Raw genomic sequence first — 19,514 nt, 5'->3', positions numbered from 1 at the left:
GAGATGGTCATCTTGGCTGACAAATTGACTCCATCTGGAATCAACAAAAACCCAAGCAGTTGGGCACTCCAGGGAGGTATTTTTTAATCAAATCAGTTGAAGTAGGACAACTCACCCTAAACCTGAGCCACGCCTTCTCATAGCAGCTTACATAAAAGGACCTGAAAGAACGCTGCTTTTTGCCTGCTTGCCCACCGTCTTGCTGGTAAGTTCTCTCATTTCCTGTTGCTGTGGTTGATGTTAAACTCAGCCGCTTCAAGACTGTAGACAGAAGACCAGCAGCTCTTTGGGAATAAAATCCAGGGCTCCCACTCCATATTTGACTGCTGAGACATCCTGCCTCGGAGACTGAACAACTACCAGATTCTCAGGCTTCCTGGCAAGAGACAACCATAGTGGGACCCCTCAGGCCACATCCTCTAAGCCAGTCTAATGAATCCCCTTTTAATACATGCCTTCTGTCATGTCTGTTCCTTTAGAGAGGCCTGACTAATACAGGACTTATTTCTGAAGACCACAGAAGTTCCTTTGGGACCATCTCCCATCTCAAAGCCTAACAATCTGTGTTCTATAGCGCTGACAAGGCAGGGTTAAGAGAAAAATGAGCTGCAAGCCATATATGGAGAAACCCAGTGTGGAAGTTTCATAACAACTTCACGTTCTGCTTCCAGGCTTCTCAAGCTGACGCTGACTGCACTTTGCAAAGCTGGCCATAAAGAAGCAGAGGGCTGAAGACGTCGTTCAGTGGCAGAGCCCATGCCTAGCCCAAGCGACCCTGGGTTCAACCTCCAGCACAGGAAGAAGGAAAAAAAAAGTCTGAACGCTGAGAGAACCAAGCATCCTGTCAGAACGCCGGGGTTCTGGGTTCTAGGTCCATCTGCAGCCAGAGGGATCATGCAGGCCCTCCTTGCCGTGATAGCCTGGATGGCTTCTTCCGTTTCTAGTGCTTCATATACAGCAAGTACTTTGCCAGATATAGCAGATGAGGACTTCATCAAAAAATGTGTTCAAATTCACAACCAGTTCCGGTCAAAAGTGAATCCAACAGCCAGGAATATGCTGTACATGGTGAGTGTACCAGCATTATTTGTAGCACATGTCAGTCAGAAGCAGCTTGTCTGCCGCATTAAGCTGGGTGTGAATTCTGGGTCATTCTGAATGGTTTTTTTGTTTTGCTTGTAATGACTGTGTGCGTGTGATCAGAACCCACTTTCCTGGACTCTGTCTTAAGCAATGCCCCAGCCATGATTCGATTCTTTCAGCACACTTCCCTCCCCCAGCCATGAGATGTCTCCTCATTGTCACTTTATTTCCTGTTAATATTTGTGAGGTTTCATTTTGTGTCTTAAGGTTTCATTTTTTTATCATCAAGTTCTGTATAAAATAACTGGATTTCGTTATGATAACTTCATACAATGTGCTTTGATTATACTCATCACATTGCCCTTTTGGCCTTTTGGTCCTCTGATCGCATTCCTCTTTCACTTCTGTGTGGTCTTTGTTTTTCTCTAGACTCCACATATAAGAGGGATATGGTACTTACCCTTCAGAGTCTGCTTTATTTTACTTAACATGATGATCTCCAATCCATCCACACCCTTTCCTGCAAATGTTTCTGTGACTCAATGATACTCCACAGTATGTGTATATAAACACATACATATACACACACACATTTTTCTTATCCCTTCATCTATTTGTGAACAATTAGATGTAATCTGTAGCTTGGATATTGTAAATAGTGCCACAATAAACCTGGATATACAGATATCTCTGAAGTGTGCTGACTCCAATTCCTGGAGATCTATGCCTGAAAATGTTATAGCTGAATCACATGATAGTCTTACATTTATATTTTTTGGTGAACCTATATACGGATTTTCATAGTGGCTGAACTAGTTTATGTTCCTATCAGCAGTATATTAGGGTTTCTTCTCCACCCACGTCTCTGATGCCATTTATTTTTTTAATTGGATATTATCCAGACTAAGGTAAGATGTGATCTTCGTGTTCTTTCTTTTTGTATCCTAATGGCTAAGGATGTTGAGCTGTGCTATTTTTGAGGACTCTGTTCAGTTCAGTGGTCCATTGGTCAGTTGTTGGCTTTTTCATTCTGTTAGTGTTTAACACGTTGAGTCCTTTATACATTTTGGACATTAATCTGTTGGTGGATGAGTATCTGAAAAATATTTTCTTTTATCTTTTTGAGATACAGTCTCACCAATCCTGGCTAGCCTGGGAACTTGATATGTAGATGAGGCTGGCCTCGAACTCTCTGCATCCCACCCTCAGAGTTGTAATTAAAGGCATGGACCATCACACCCAATTTCTCTCCCATTCTTGAGGTGGTCACTTCACTCTGGCAATGCCTCCGCTGTGCCCATGGTTTTTAATTGATGCGGTCTCACTTGTCAGGACTATTGTTACTTACCATTACTTCCTGAGCTACCAAAGCCCTATTCAGAAAATTACTGCCTATGCCTCATATATTGAAATCTTAGCCAAAGCAATCGGTCAAAAGAGAAAGAAAGAAAAGCTGCAGATAGAAAAAGAGGAAGCGAAATGGAGACATTGGCTGTGGCAGTTTCGGGTCTCATATTAAGGTTTGTAATACGTTCTAATTTTTTTACACACTGTAAGAACCCGGTTTTGGACATGTGCGCATGCATATCCAGTTTCTCCGGCATCATTTGTCTAGCGCCCTCCTCTGTTCGGCTCCTTTCTGACCGCACTTCATATTTTTGAAGTCCAGATGGACAATTCCTCTAGCGCTGTTATTTTTGCTCCGACATCCTTTGGCGTATGGAGTCCTTTGTGTTTCTGTGTTCATTTTCTGGTTTTTTTTTTTCTAGCTTTAAGGGATAAAGCATTAGCAGCGAAGTAAATCTATAAACATCTTTCAGCTGTATTGCTGTTTGAAAATATCCAACTCCATGAGCATGAACAGCCTTCCCGTTCTCTAGAGCAGTGGTTCTCAACCTTCCTAATGCTGTGACCCTTTAATACACTTCTTCATGTTGGAGTGACTCTTAACCATGAAATATTATTATTATTATTATTATTATTATTATTATTATTATTATTATTATTATTTTGGTTTTTTGTTTTTTCGAGACAGGGTTTCTCTGTGTAGTTTTGGTATCTGTCCTGGATCTCGCTCTGTAGACCAGGCTGGCCTCGAACTCAGAGATCCATCAGGCTCTGCCTCCCGAGTGCTGGGATTAAAGGCGTATGCCACCACCGCTCGGCCCCATAAGATGGTTTTTGTTGCTACTTCATAACTGTAATTTTGCTACTACCATGAATCGTAATGTAAATATCTGATATGCGGGATATCTGATCTGCAACCCCTGCGAAAGGGTCATTCATCCCCCAAAGGGGTCTCGACCCACAGGTTGAGAACCACTGCTCCAGTGTTCTCTTCAATGTTTGGTTTTCATTGGAGAGGTATTTCACCCCCCTTGGTAAGGTTTATTCCTACATATGTTATTGTTGGAGGACTATGAGAATGGAGCTCTTCTGGGGGGGGGGTGTGCGCGCTTAAGCACGTTCACTACTTTGTACAGAAGCAACCACGTGTTACATGCTGATCTTCATTGCCCTAAAGCTGCCATGTGTTGCCTGCTGATCTTTATTTACCCTGCTCCTTCACTGGACTTGTTCACTTCTTAGGGCGTCTCGTGATAAGTCTCTATCACCTGCAGCCAGAGATGTTTCTGCTTCTCCTCTCCTGGTCATATTCTCTGACCTGATGACTTCGTAGTCTCGCCCTCACCCTCACTAGCAGGTTGAGACTAGTTAGTTATTGCTGTAGGCTGTGGTTCCTCCTCAATTCTTGTCATCCCACCTCACTTGCCCCTTAGGCTCCCACTCCAGAAGGAACTGGAATCTGGTAGCACAGTAAGTAGTAAGCCAGTCCCCACTGGTCTACAGATCTGAATGAACAGGGGGGAAAGCCTTGTGTTGCTACAGTTTTGAGGAAGAGATTTCTTTCTTGACTTTTATGTTGTTTATTTTTCAGTCTTGGGACCCAGCACTAGCCCGGATTGCAAAAGCATGGGCAAAATCTTGTCGATTTGCACACAACCCACAGCTGAAATCACGGCTGCACCCAAACTTCACCGTAGTGGGGGAAAATATCTGGACTGGATCTTTATTCCTCTTTTCGGCGTCTTCAGCCATCTCAGACTGGTACAACGAAATCAAGGACTATGACTTCAGCACTAGGAGATGCACAAATGTCTGTGGCCATTACACTCAGGTAAATACTTCCCTGTAATCACTTGGAATCACCTTTTTAAAGGTGAAGAGAGAACTGAACTTGGTGTTGAGGAAATATATAGTGAGCTAGTATGATTATAAATATGAGAGAAAAATGTACTTGGAGACACTAGTTACATGGATAAAGTCATACAAGAGCCATCCGTCTAGGTAGTATTACTCATATGAGATAACCTGCATACATTATATTAGTTAAAGCCTTGCAATGTAAATGAGAAGTGAATTGGAACTCTCTTCTCACTAGCTAAGTGGCTTTAGGGAAACATCGTAAACTCTCTTAACTCAATTTGTTGATGTATGGTTGATATATGGATGGTAGAACCTCCCTTCTATGTTTGTGGTAGGAACCAAATGAGCCTTTTGGCTTAGAAAGGTAAACACCGTGCTCGCTTACAGAATGGTTGTCAAGAGTTATATCCTCCCAAACTCAGGAATTTCTGAATATTCTCCCATGATGAGGTCCTCCTTCTGCAGGAGGATAGAACATGGCAGTCTACTGAAGAGGTTAGGACCACGAAATTTGGTCTCATATCTGCATGAGAGATAGATATGATATCAGAAATTAGTTTTCTCATGTTCCAAGTATTAGCCCTCCTTTTTCTTCCTGGATGTAGAGGGGAAACTTAAAAATTGAGGGACATTTCTGCTGTCTCAAGTCTGTGTGACATGAACTTGAATCTCTCCTCTTGTTCTGACTCCCAGGGATCAGGGAGATATAAGTATGGCTAACAAGTCTGTTATAAAGAGAACTGTCTTCTGAGTGCTACATATTTGATGCACACCTCTTGCAGTGTGGAACATCGTGTGAGCCCTTGGCTGTATAGTTTGTGTCCTCTTTGCTCATATGGCTGGTGTCAGTTGCTCTGAATTGTACTAGCCATGCACATGCATGTCTCCCAAAGTTGCACACATGTGTCCCCCAAAATCAGAGGGAGCTAGAGCCAGAAACCATTTCCAACCATATCCTGCCTTCCTTGCCCGCTCCTGTTTCTCCTTACTCACACCTCTGAGATTGTAAGCCCATCAAGTATCAGCATATAAGCTAATATCTCAGAGTGTGCTGTGGAGAAATCTGGACCAACACTTGTTGGTAAGTACTGAGCAAAGATTAGAGCCCAGGATCTAGTTTTCTAATAAATCATGTTGGAAGAGGATACTGATATATCTTGGCTACAATTCCTGTTTCATCCTTTGAAGAGACCTTGGTGGGGGTTTCAGGACAATTCAGTCACTTCAGCTTCCTGCTGGACAGTTACCTAAAGTGGGGATTGTAACGTCTACTTACCCTGATCTTTTTGAAAATCAAGTTGTTTCCATATGTTGCCCAATGACAGCTGGTACACAGTACAGGGCATACGGTCAGATTGATTATCTGTGGACAGTCAATATTTCTTGGCATGTTAATTCAACACTTTACCTTTATGTTCACTGGGGACAGACTGGCAAGTTTTCATTTTTGTTTAGAGGATTCACTGGTGGGAAAGTTCCAGATTAAATTTGGATCTGAGTTCATATTCCCACCCTGACACTGTGTAACCCCAGCTTGCCTCTTTGACTACTGGGTAAAGATAACAACAGGACAAAGTCTGTAGCCCAGGCTGGCCTGAGATTCAGTGTGTAGCCCAGGTAGGTCTTGATGTCACAGTGAGATTTCTGTTTCAGCTTCCCAAGGGCTGGGGTTAGAGATGGGAGGTGCCATATCCATTTAAACCCAACTTTGAAAACTGTTAGAGTTGAGATCGTCAAGGTCTCCTAAAGGCCTGATGCACTGTTGGGATGTGTCGAAAGCTTTTCTTGGATGGGGTCCAGGCAAAGGAAGATAGGTCATGGGGAAGTCATTTGAAAGGGATATTGGGACTTTATCCTCCACATTACAAGGTGGGACTAGTTTCCATGACCTTCTTCACAGACCTAAAGGCAATGATGACAGATGACCACATACTGGAATCATGACCTAGAACCTGCCTTTCTTCTGATATTTTGCCTCAGTGACTAACAGCTAACGCACCAACTGAAGCATACTGCGCATGCTAAGCAATACCTGCACATTTCTGAAAAAGTACAGGTGGCCCAAAGATGAAGGAAATTTGAAAACACTATGGAAGGAAGTCCTCAAAAATTAAGAGATTAAACAAAATGCTAAGTGAGCTAAGGTGATAGATAGGAATGGTGACATAGAACTCCTGTATGGTGTGGAAGGAGCACCTGACGGGAGCTGTTGAAATACAGCTGAAACGGAGTTGTTTAAGAACACCAATGTTTCTCAATAAGTCTGATGTGGTCAGCCCAGATAAAAATCAGTCCCAAATGAAATGAATAAAATTGAAGTTTCAAAATAAAACAAAGGTGATTGGAAAGTAGAAGTACAAGGGTCACATTGACCCAACAATGTTCAACGTCTCAACAGAGAAGCCCAAGTCGCCTTACTGTCTGTCTAGGCTGGAGATCCCCACATGGAATTCTTGGCTTCAGATACTCAGAGCTGTTCCTCAGGGAGCAATCCTTTTCAGTCATGGAGGAAGAGACTGTTTCTAGCCAAAGGATGGCATGGCTCTTTGTCTCTGAGGTTTAGGAACAACCGATCTAGATTCTTCCCAGCTCCCAAAGCAAGGGAACATCAGTCTGCAAAGGTTAGGTAATCCTACCCACATGTCTACATCCCGTGTCCCACCTGAAAGACCTTAGGCGATCTCAGAGTCCATCCTTGACTTGCTCTTTTTCCCTCCCTCTACTCTCTCCTCGGGGAGTGATAATTTAATTTTCTAAAGTAAACATGCTTTTTTTCCCCACAGCCAGACCGGCCTCTGTTGTAGCTGGTGAATGAGTCTTCTCTACCCTGGGCTCACACAGGACACTGCTTCATGTTTAAAGACAGATTCAAGTCTGTGGCCCTCAGAGAAGCCCCAGCTCAGCCCCTCTTCCTGAGAGAATGGTTCTAAGCCATGTATTAGAACCCTTGATAGTGATCAGAGCTCTGTCAGTTCCATGATTGCCTCTATCTAGATTTCATGAAGGTTCCTGCAGGCCCCAGATCACCCGCCATTGTGCCTACGTATTTAGTACAATGCTTGGCACAAAATGCCTTGATAATTATGGTTTAAAAAAAATCTTAAAGTATAATTTTTGCGTCACTGTAAAAAACAAAACTGTTAAATAGTTGGTTTGACTTCAAGAACTAATTAAGTAGGTTCTCAAATGTTTTCGGTAATCTTTAATACTAATCATTCCTAGTCAAGACGAGCCGCATAACTTATGGGAATCGGTGAAAAATGAAGAGGTGGAATGCTTCTTTGGGAAAGGAAGGAGAAAGCACCATGGAAGGTGCTAAAGATTCAGCAGGCATATTGATTTAAACTGAGTCTGGAGCTCCCCTGAGCACCAGACCCAGTTTGACAGCACAGCTGTCTTCCTGGGAACGAGCTGTGGTCTTCATTTCCCCAACAGTAGGGAGGGACCACATTTTACATCTGCTTTGCTGACTGCTCCTGTATGTATTTTCTTAACCCAGGATTGCAGTTGCCCCTTTCTTTCTATTATCTTTGCCTATATATGGCCTGATACAGCCTTGTGTCTTCCAGGTTGCTATCTCTGATGCTACCCCATCCTCTGAACTGCAGGCAGTTAAGCCCAGCAGCTACGCCAGTCTTTACTGCGATATCTAATCGGCAGCTCAGAACGAACAAGTTCTGCAAAGAACCCCGTGCCCAAGGTCCTACCGACCTTGCTTGTTCCCTAGTTTTCTGTCTTAATAAATGTCCCTTGGGTCCCCAACCCAAGTGCTTCCCACACTCAGGACAAAATCTAATATTTTCAGCCACACCTAGGCATCATGAACTCCATCAGTCTCCAGGAATCCCCTCACTCAAGAGTGAGTCAGCATGTGCTCATTCCTCACACTGCTGAGACAGCCTCCAGAATTGCCTCCCCCTTCCCTTACTCTTCTCAGTTCACTTCATAAGTACCAAGTGGACCTTGCTAAGATGCCCAGAAAGAGTATCTTTCTCACCTAACAGAAATCCTTCAGTCTCCTCTTCTCCCTTCTGCCTCCGTTTTGCCTTTTTTTTCCCCCCTGCCACTCTAACATGTCAAGCAACTTGCACCGCAGGAGCCTTTTTATCTCTGAGGATGGATGTTGTCCATTGTCCAAGTCTTTTGATGTTTATTCTTGGTCTACATCCTCATCACTTGCATCTCAGTTCAAAGGTCACTTCAGAGGTCCTCTCTCAACACCCCCTTTGAATCAGCTGCTTTCTTCCCATTAGACACTCCATCAAGTTACCCCTGTTTTTTCTCACTGTAGTAGCTTTCTGCAGGAAGCATGGCTTTGAGCAGTGGTCCTCAACCTTCCTAAAGCTGCAACCCTTTAGTACGGTTCCTCATGTGGTGGGGACCCCCAATCATAAAATTATTTCATTGCTACTTCATAACTGTAATTTTGCTATTGCTATGAATCATGATGATATTTACATGATATCTGATAAGGCGACCCCAAAAGTGTCATAACCCCAGGTTGAGAACTTCTGGCTTAGAGTAAGCATTGGAGAAACCAGGATTCTTGAGCACACAGGCTTGCTTTCCTTAATGGAAAGAAGAATGACACCTGGTCACCTGGAATGTTTGACTGAAAGTGGGCAAAGAACCAGGGGATCCTTTGCTATTCTATTAGGAGCCAGCCTCCACCTCAATTTCCCCCAGATCCTGAGAATTGTTTAGGCTCTACTCCCGGGCTTTGTGTCTCAGTGAATAGAACTCATCCTTATGAAGGAGGCCCCATGTACTTTGCATCCCCCATCAGTAGAATCCATCTTTATGGTCATTACAAATCCTTTCTCTAGGCCCTGAGCTGTTTATCAGCCAATAGAACTCATTCTTATTGTAAAGGGCACAGGCGCTTTGTTACTGTGCAGGGGAATTTCGATGTAGTCATTCCCGAAGCTTCGTTATGATAACTGTCATGTGGAGACATCCCCCCAGTTTGTCTGTGTTTAAATGTGTAAGAAAATTAAAACAAGGGGTCAGACTCTCTAGAAGTTTTGATCCACTGATTGACCAAGTCTGGCAATAGCGAGTTTTCATTCTCTGGCCATGATACCTGCAGGGGTCCTACAACGTCTTTCCACTCTTATCTTGCCATGTACATGTTTATTTTATACATGCACTCATGCACACATGTATGAGATTATAATTCAGGACTTGTTTCCAGCGGAATTTTTAGCACCCAAAATTTCCCTGGTAAAAAAATGTTGTACAACTAACTATACTAAGGAGTAGCTATTCCTTACCATAATTATGAAGGCTTGATGATGATTAAATGTTCATTTCTGTGGTAAGAAGTTCTCTTATGCTTTCAGGTTGTTTGGGCAGATAGTTACAAGGTTGGCTGTGCAGTGCAATTTTGCCCTAGAGTTTCTAACTTTGAAAGCCTTTCTAATGGAGCACATTTCATATGCAACTATGGACCAGGGTAAGTGCTTGAATTAAATTCTAAAAATATGTTATTACAGGTATTCATCTTTAATATAGAAAATCTATAAAATGTGTAAACAAAAATCCCAAGGCCTCTAAATTCTTTACCCAGAGACTCACTCCATTAATACTCTAATACATTTTTCCTGTGTGTGTGAGAGAGCGTACATGTGCACACACACTTTATTAACACTCTAGAGGCATTCATCTTTAAGAGTAACAAGGTGAAAATGCTTACCAGGGACATAAATTGATATATTAATAGAAGGAAGGAAGATTGATATTAACTTATTGTTTTATTAAGATCATAGCATACTTTCCACACAAAACAAACAAAAAAACTAAGGTGGAATTGCTCAGTTTATATTAATTACTTCATTACTTTTGACAGTTGAATTTTTCAGGTAAAAACAGGTTGTTCCCTCTGGAAATGAGAAAAGCAATTCTACTTCACTGTGCTTGTGAATCATACATAGTCAGAAAACTGTGGTCAGACCAGAAATAGATGTTTTACAGCTTGGTTCCAGTAAGTACGAAAACAGTGATAGATAATACTGAGTCGTTCTATGTGTGAACACTCTGCGTGTTTCAAGTGTTAGATTATTGTTGGTGGTGTCTTTATTGCTTTTGTACAGGATGCATGTTATTTCAATTTTCCCCATGTTTCCTGAGAGTTTCCTTGTGTCCTAATAAGTGGTCAGTTTTGGAGAAAGAACCATGGGCTGCTGAGAAGAATGTGTATTTTTTTTTTAAGTGTTTGGATGTGGTACACTATAAGCATCTGTTATATCCCACTTAACTCCAGGGCTTCTCTATTTAGTTTTTGTCTGTCTGTATGACCTAGGGAGGAGAGTCGGGTATAAAGACACCCATTATCACTGCGTTTGGGCCAATGTGATTTTAGATCTAAACATGTTTCCTTTGTAAAACTGGGTGGTATTTGGGGGTCTAAGTGTTTAGAATTGTAATATCCTCTTGGATTTTCCCCTTAATGAATAGAATCATTCTTCCCTATCCTGATTAGTTTTGATTTGAAGTGTATTATGTCATAAAATAGATATGTCTGCTGGATTTTTAGTGGTTTGCTTAGACTTTCCCCCATTCATTTACCCTAAGGTGTACTATATTTTTCATGGTGAGCTGTGTCTTGGAGAAAGCAAAACCATGGATCCTGTTTGCTAATCTAACCTGCTAGTCTTTGACGTTTTGTTAGCTGTGGGGAAAATCATTGAGTTATTATTTACCGGTGTTTATTTCTGTTGTGGTGGTTTCTCAGACCTCTCTTGGTTAACTGTTCTAGGATTGTTTATTTCTTGTGTCCTCTTGGGTGTGTTTAATCATCTCTTCAGACTGACATATCACTGGCAGTATCCTATGCAAAGCTGTCTTAGTGGGCATTCATGTCAAGTTTTCCTCCTTTGGACAGAACTGACAGTTTTGCTGGGTATAGTAGTCTGGGCCAGCATCTCTGCTCTTTCAGAACTTGTAGAACATCAGTCTGGACTGTTCTGGCTTTCAAAGTCTCCAGGGAACAATCAGATGTTCTTTCCAAGGGTCTGCTTCTGTATGTGACTTGGTCTTCTTCTCTTCTGGCTTTCAACATCCTTTCATAGTTCTGTACATATTTTAATGTTTTAATTATTATGTCATGAGGCATTTCCTTTTTTTGGTTCTGTCTATATGGTGTTCTGTATGCTTCCTGCACCTTGATAATATGATCTCTTTCTTTAGAATTGAGAAATTTGATTTTTGTTAAGTGTGTGTGTGTGCGTGCGTGCGTGCGTGCTTTTGACCTGGGTTTCTTTTCCTTCTATACCTATTATTTGTAGGTTTTTTCTTTTCATAGTATCTCAGATATCCTGGATGTTTTGTTCCTGGGTTTTTTTTTTTTTTATACTTAACATTTTCTCTATATATACCTTTCTGTGTTCTGCCATCTCACTTCCTCTCTCTGCCCAGCTACATCACTTCCTCTTTCCATCCAGCTCTATCACTTCCTGTCTGTCTGTACAGACCTCCAGACCACTATGGTTAACTAGTGCTGAGACTAAAGGCACTCCTGGCTCTGTTCCCACTGTGGCCTTGAACTCAGAGGTCCGTATGAATCTCTGCCTCCCGCATGCTAGGATTAAAGGCATGTGCTACCACAGCCTGACGTCTATGTTTAATATAGTGACTGGCTTTGTCCTCTGATCCAGAGGCAAGCTTTATTTGTTAGAGCACAAATAAACTACCACCACACCTGGGGTTTTCATTTCAAGTTTTATTCCAATTTGGCTTTTCTAAAGAGAGTCTCTCTTTACTAAATTCTATTTTCAAATCTTCTTTCCGTTATTTTATTAAAATGTTTTCAGGGTCTTCATCCAGGCATTTATTCATATCCTTTTTTTGAGACCCTTGAACCTATTTGTAATTTTGAAGTCCTTATCTTGGGTGTTGGCTAAATTGCTTTTCTCAGGAAATACTACAGGGGTATTGGGGGAGTTATTAAGGCAACTCCACATAGTTAAAAGGGAGGTTTATTTTGGGGGGTAACTTACAAGTAAAGGGATAGGTTACAGGGTCCGGGAGAGGTGAAGTGCAGTCCGGCGGTGTTCTCTGAAGAACTCTGCTCGGTCTACCATCCAGCATCCAGGATTACCAGGAACCAAGAGAGCCAGCACATCCGGATCTTGGGTCTTAAGGGCTCCAGTTTCAGCCCCACCTCAGGGGCAGGCCATAGGTAGGCATGACAGTTACTGGAAGCCTCAATAGGGGGGTAGTACTTCCAGATCAAAGCTGGAACAGCTACCCACTACAATGGGGGTGTTGGATTCTTGAGGAGACGTATTGATAATTCATGTTTTTTTGCATGGGACTTAGGCATTTAGGGTTAGTTGGTGGTGTTTGTATGGATAGATAGGAGCTCATCTTTGTTGGCTGGGTGGGTGTTTGGATCTTGTCAGGGTTACGGAACAACTGTAGAATGCTTAAGTTTTCAGTCTTGGGCCACTTTGGGGTCTTGGTTCAGATGAGCAGTGGGTAGGGTGGCTGATAGTTGTGTGGGCAGGTGGAAGAATTGGCTCAGATATCCATAGCTGGGACTCCCTATGGGGCTCCATGTGGCCCTAGAGCTCAGCTAGTGGGGTGGCTGATGGTCAGGAGGGTGACTGGTCTCTGATGGTTTCTACCTGGAATTGTGATTTGGATGCCACAGTCCTAAACTAGCATAGTCATAGGGATAACTGATAGGTGGATGGAGTAGCTGGGGGAGGGAGCTGGCTCCTGAGGTCTCTCCATGGAGTTCTAGCCAAGAGGTGAGCGGGATGGCTGATGGATGAGGGAAGGGGACTAGCTCTAGAGGTCCCTTACTGGGGTTCCAAGCCCAGCAGTGGGTAACAGGCAGTCAGAGGCTCCTAAACGGGGCTCTGGGTCAGGCTCTGCATGGTCCCCGGTTGTTGCAGTAGGTGGGTTGGCTGATAAGAAGGTGGAGGAGACACTGCTCTGGGGTCTCTAACTAGAGTTCAGGATTGGGTTTCATGTGAATGGCCAGTAGGTGATGGAAGGTGGGCTGCAGAAAACTACTTTTTCTTCTCCATCTCTTTCCTAACTAGTGATTAAAACCCACTGATTAAAACCAGACTGTTCATTCCTATCTTTTGTGAATCCTATTGTCTGCCCTATTCTCCTGTTGGGGTGATTTCCTTAGTGACTTACAGTAGTTGTTTATAGTTTAGGGCTTTAAAGCTTCTCCACTTCTCTACGTACAACCATTTTCCTTACATTTGCTGCCTGGAGTTCTGCTTGGATTCCTGAACTGGAACAAACTCATTTCCCCCTGAGCTACTGTTCCAGAGAGGTGTTCAATATGTGAGCTGGAAGGAGGAACCGAAGCCAAGTGTCATTTAAAAGTCAACAACAGTTCTGACTTAAAAATCTGATCTGGGAAGGGAGAAACAAGAGAAAAAGCAGCTGAAGCTGTGACTGAACCAGCCACAACTTTTCGTGACACCTTCGAAGGGTAGGGTAGTTAGAATACTGTGTGACCACAAATCAGTCCCTGAGTCTGTTGTACCCAAAAGGTCAAAAATGACAAGAGTACCAACCACTTCCTGTAGCTATGAAGGTGACATAAAGAACTATCCAGAAATACCAGTTACAGGCAATACCTATCAAAGATGGAGTGATTCAAAAATATTTATTTTAACAGTAAGTACAAATGTGAATTCTAGTATAGATTCATGCTAGCTTCAGAATTATATCAAATTTTGAAACACAGATTATAAGAATAACTTTAGAGTCATCTTTTTAGCACACAAGCTTTTGAGCTTCACACAAGCCAGCCAGCGTGCTGTCTTCAAAGTTGTATTTATGTGGTAGAGACACACGTATATAAAAGGATTAGGAGGTGTGGCCTTCTTAGAGGAAGCATGTCACTGTAGCCCAGGCCATGCTCTGCCTCTGTGGATCAGGATGTAGATCTCGGCTACTTCTCCAGCACTGTGTCTGTCTTCATGCCATGATGATACTGCACTTAAACCTCTGAACTTTGGAGCAGGCCCCCAATTAAGAGCTGCCTTGGTCATGGTGTCTCTTCACAGTGATACAACATTGAGTAAGACAGCATGCAGAGTAGGGTGGAGGAAGGAGGAGGGGCTTGCAGAACAGAGGAAGGAGTAAGTTTTGACTGTAAGTATATGCTAGTGTTCTTTGGGTACCACTACCGTCTGCTACTCCCTTGGGGACCTTCACTCATACTCATCTCCCCTCTTTCCCAGAGTCCCAAGCATCTTATCTCTCAGATTTTTTTTTAAATTTTAAATTTATTTATTATGTATACAGCATATATGGCTGCCGGCCAGAAGAGGGCACCAGATCTCATTACAGATGGTTGTGAGCCACCATGTGGTTGCTGGGAATTGAACTCAGGACCTCTGGAAGAACAGTCAGTGCTCTTACTTAACCTCTGAGCCATCTCTCCAGCCAATCTCTCAGATTTTTCCCAAACAAACCCAGGTCTTTCTAGTTTCACATTTTCCCCAAAACGAATCTACCAATTCTAAGTAACATTTTTTCCCCTTCAAGTTTGGAATGCATAATTAAAAAATAAGATAACAATAGTGGTTTCATCAAAACCAGTCTATAACTTAAACTGCTTCCTCTGTGCTGTGCTTCTTACTAGTGAAAGGCACCCCAGTGACTAATGTCTGTTTTGGATATCTGTAATCTCTCTAACACGTTTGTCCTATTTTCTATGACATAGTATAAGATGAGGATAATTATTATTTTTACAGTATTGGAGATTGAGTTTAAGGTTTCATCCATGCTAGACAAATGCTCTATCAATGTACCAATCATATTCCCCAGCCCCGAGCCCAAAAAGTGAACTTCTGAAGCAACCTAATTTAACTTGAAGCCAAATGAGATTAGAAGATACATACATACATGTATATGCATATAGGACTGGGGATGAAATATAGTTGTGGTTCTAAATAAGGATTTCTTAATGGGGGGTGTATTAGTACCGGAGAAGGCGACATCTACAAACTTCAATTAGAAAAGTTAAATCTTTGTTTTCCATGAAACCAACATTTCCTTTCATTATGAATGAAGACATCATTGTTTTATAGCCATAACTGATTTTTGTATTATCAGTACCTTTATCTTTGAGAACAGTGGATGTTCTTACAACATACACTCTCTTTGCTGAAGATGCTAAGTAGTTGATGCTCAGCCCTACTTTGAAACTGACTGTAATTATCAGATCCCTTGCTATCTTATTTTTTTTTTGGGGGGGGGGGATAGATGCACGTGTGCAGGTACAAATGTATGTGTTGGTATGCATGGTTTTAATTTTTTTAGAATGGTTCATGTTTGAGTGTTTTACTTGCATGTTTATATGTGTACCACCTATGTACCTGGTGCCTTCAGGGGTCAGAAGAGGGTGTCAGATCCTTTGGAACCCAAGGTCAGGCATCATGGATTGTTGTGTGAGCCATCATGTGAGTGCTAGGAACTGAACCCAGGTTCTCTGAAAGAGCAGGGGCTTATAACCAATGAGCCATCTTTCCAGCCCCCCATCCCTATCCTCTACATACAACACATACACAATCCCTTGTTTCTGAGATACTATTCACTGGAACCTGGGGCTCACTGATGAGGCTAGGCTGGCCAGCCAGTGAGTTCCACGGATCCACCTACCTGACTCCCCAAAGCTAGAACTTGAAAACAAACACTGCCATTCCTGGCTTTGTAGTAGGAGCTGGGAAATGAACATGGGATCTTCATAGATGCATGGCAGGCACTTTACTGAGCTCTCCCCATCCATCCCTTCGATCCTCTATTACGCAGTAATTGTCAGTTACTATTCATATCACATTGTTTATATGCAAATGGATTGTTTCTAATTTTCTCATCTTTTTCTTTCTGGAGGTCATTACCCCAGCCTAATAGTGTATGTAGTAAAAACTATGGTGACCCGGGACAATGAAAATATATACAGTGTAACTGTTTTCTAGGATAGGCAGTGTTTGGATGGAAGTAATCATATCGGCTATGGGTTAGGTAGAAAAGGCCCAACATAAGACATTTCTAGATTTCTGACGCATATATATAAACTGAGATCTTTGGCAAGCTATTAATCTCCCAGATCTTCAGTTGCCCTATTTGCTAAACAGAAACAAAAATAGTTCTTTCTCCGAGTTATCATAGTTAGATAAGATGGTATAAATTATACAATACTCATAGACACTAGGACATAACATGAACCCTCCAAATATTAGCAACTCTCCCCTCGCTTCCATCTCTACGCAGTTTATTAGCCTCCCGAGTCTTTATCCATCTTACTATTCTGGGTTTGGTCAAGCATTCCGAGTAAAGCACAATGGCATTGGAGGGCCCTTTACTAACAGTCTTCTGCTTCACAGAGGAAACTACCCAACGTGGCCATATAAGCGAGGAACCACTTGCAGTGATTGTCCAGAAGATGACAGGTGTCTCAACAATCTCTGCAGTAAGTAAGAAAACACGAAAAACTTTCCATAGAATTAAGGTTTAAGTATTTGGCTTATCCTTGTAGTTAGAGAGCTGTAACAAACCAATAGTTTACTGTTCTGGGACCAAACATAGGCTTGCAGGAGTGTCCTTTAAGAGGTCTATCCCCCCTGGTATGAAGGGAATCTGAAGCTACTACAGTTATGCCAATCCCATGGTTCTTCTGTGCCACATCTGCAGCAAGCTGCCTCATGGGGTGCTTAGAAAGGAAGGGGATAGTAGTCCATGCTTCACTGCATGAATCCTGTTAGGGAGTGTGTTGTATACACAATTTTCAAGGTCCCTTCCAGACCTAAATTCCAGTAAACTGCTCCCCTTTCCCCCATTTAAACACTGAACTTTTCAGGCATGAAATCGCACCTGACCCATTTTTCTCCCAATATATATATTTTTTATTCATACTAGCAGCAGCATCAGGAAACTCGAAAATATGTACCCATATGCAGTTAATTTCTTCTCAGAACCAAGGCACTAAAAGTACCAGTCTAATGTACAGTTCTGAGACCCTGGCCATCCTCTGTATCCATTTCCTCAACAGTAAAATGTACGACACTACCACCTCATAGAGCTGAGTGTAAACCATTCAGTGAACTGTCAATATCTGCCACAACACAAAAATGCTGCTGGTGTTTTAGTTCTGAACCTTTAAAAATAGAACTTGAGATGGTGTCTATGCTTGACAAAACTGAGATTAACTATACTCCAATAGTGAAAACCCTGGACTGAAGTGAGAAAGACACACACACTTGCATGGTACATACAAGACCATTTACTTTAGATGACTTAACCTCTAGGTTGTCACTCATTTTTCTAACTTTTTAAATATAAATATAGGCCTATTTGAAAAGCATTGCACTTTCTTCTGTACTAATACTAAATAATAGTGTTTCCAATTGACAAAACCATCCCATCTTTTATTGTGAGGTTGAGAAGGGTAAAGATTGTAACATAAAAGCTTTCATTTAACAGAACCTATCTGACAAATTATAGTTTGTCATTCATTATGCAAGACTGCCATGCCAGTACTTGGGACATACTCATGGTACATAAGGTAGTTTTAGCTAGTACGTGGGTGTCCATTTGTTTCTGGGGTTGAATGTTGATCTATGCCTCTGCAGATGCACACGGGGGAAAAAAAGCTAGAAACACGCTGCAAATGCATGGTATAACTGTCAAGGCAGCTCAGGTGTAATGACCAAAGATGATCGCAAGTACCCAGAACAAGTCCCAGGTGGCTCCATCATGGGCATTCAATAGCAATCCATGTAAAAGCTTCTAGAATGCCAAAGCAATTGGGGCACTTTTCTTCCCTAGTGCTCTGAATATCAAAATCTGAAGCTCAGAAGAAGATATAATTATGACTTTTAATAAGCCAGATGCCCCACAAACAGTATCTACCATTCTTCTCTGGGAAAAGCTTAGAAAATAACTTTAATTGCATCATTTAAAACAAATCATATTTTAACCTTTAGTTTCAACCATAGCTCAAAATAAGATTCATCAGGTGGTTGTGGCATATTAAACAATTTTTCCATTAACTGATAGAGTACAAAAATTCATATTAAGTTCATATAAAAATACTGAAAAATTTAAGTTTACAGTTAATAGCAAAAACTTGATTGCTCTTTGAAAATCACTGTCTTAGGGTTTCTATTGTTGTGAAAGGACACCATGACCACGGCAACTCTAAGAAAAACCTTTAATTGGGGTGGCTCAGAGGTTTAGTCCATTATCATGGCAGGGAGCATGGTGGCAGCATCTTTAACAGAAGGCCACAGGAAACATCAAAGCCCACTCCCACAGTGACACCCTTCCTCCTACTAATCATGCCACTCCCTTTGGGGACCATTTTCTTCTAAACCACCACAACCACTGTACTTAAAGCCAAATCAAGTTCATGGTTATAAAGATGTAATTAAAAACATAGCTCCCCTACACCTAACCTTTTCTTCCTTCTGGTTTTACAGTTAACCCACAGAGAGACGCTGTCTCACGTACGTATGCAAACCTAAACTGTTTGACTGGGCACTGGGTGGGCTGGGTTCGCCCATGAGAAACTAAAAGCACACTCTGTTTGTTTCCCAGGTTACTACTCTGTTGACTATCCAGAATGGCCCATATATCTACGTAACAGATACACATCTCTCTTTCTCATTGTTAAATCAGTACTTCTAATACTGTCTGTTATAATTACCATTTTGGTAAAGCACAAATACCCTAACTTAGTTCTTGTGGACTAATGCCATCAGTGGGGGACTACTTATTCCTAAGTGGCTATTTTAAAATATTTAATAGAGCCTTAGAACTGTGGAGTTTCCTAAGTCTACAAAGAGTAAACTCTCCTTTCTACTTGATGAATAAGGACTGTCTAGGTTGCCACAGCTAGGCTTTCAGCAACAGACTGCCTGCCTGTGGCTCAGAGCTGCAGAACACACCTTTGATAATTATTATAAATCCAATTGCCCTCACAGCTCCCAGGTTGAGAATACTTGCTGCTCTTGGGGAGGACCTGTGTTTGAGTCCCAGCACTCACATGGTGCCTCACAACCACCTCTAGTTCCAGGGGAGCCGATGCCTGCTTTTGGCCTCAGTGGACACACTGCATACATGCAGGTTAGATGCCCACATACGCTTTTCTGGTACCATTTCCTCATAGTTAGGATAATATTTGGAGTCCTGGTTTTTCTGTTTGTGGGTGGTTTTGTCCTGGAATAAAATAAAGTCAAAACAGTTGC

At 42.0% G+C, this 19,514-nt stretch overlaps 1 protein-coding gene across 2 annotated transcripts; it reads left to right on the top strand.

Annotated features, from left to right (window-relative positions):
- The first annotated feature begins 203 nt into the window (after positions 1–203).
- Positions 204–19,512, top strand: Glipr1 (GLI pathogenesis related 1). Of its 2 annotated transcripts, none has more exons than XM_052753364.1 (6): positions 204–1,068; positions 4,022–4,261; positions 9,646–9,745; positions 16,653–16,738; positions 18,747–18,773; positions 18,865–19,512. In XM_052753364.1, the coding sequence occupies exons 1-6, from the start codon at positions 757–759 to the stop codon at positions 18,952–18,954; spliced, it is 855 nt and encodes a 284-aa protein (XP_052609324.1). In that variant the 5' UTR covers positions 204–756; the 3' UTR covers positions 18,955–19,512. The 2 variants fall into 2 exon arrangements, with proteins under 2 accessions (XP_052609324.1, XP_052609323.1); XM_052753363.1 differs by having other exon boundaries at positions 213–1,068; positions 9,633–9,745.
- Positions 19,513–19,514: the final 2 nt, after the last annotated feature.

This window comes from Peromyscus californicus, unplaced genomic scaffold (assembly GCF_007827085.1).
Source record: "Peromyscus californicus insignis strain IS unplaced genomic scaffold, ASM782708v3 Scaffold_24__1_contigs__length_46423439, whole genome shotgun sequence".
In the NCBI taxonomy this organism is placed as follows: Eukaryota; Metazoa; Chordata; class Mammalia; order Rodentia; family Cricetidae; genus Peromyscus; species Peromyscus californicus.
The sequence above is the reverse complement of the archived record's forward strand: the minus strand, read 5'-3'. Positions and strand labels throughout refer to the sequence as shown.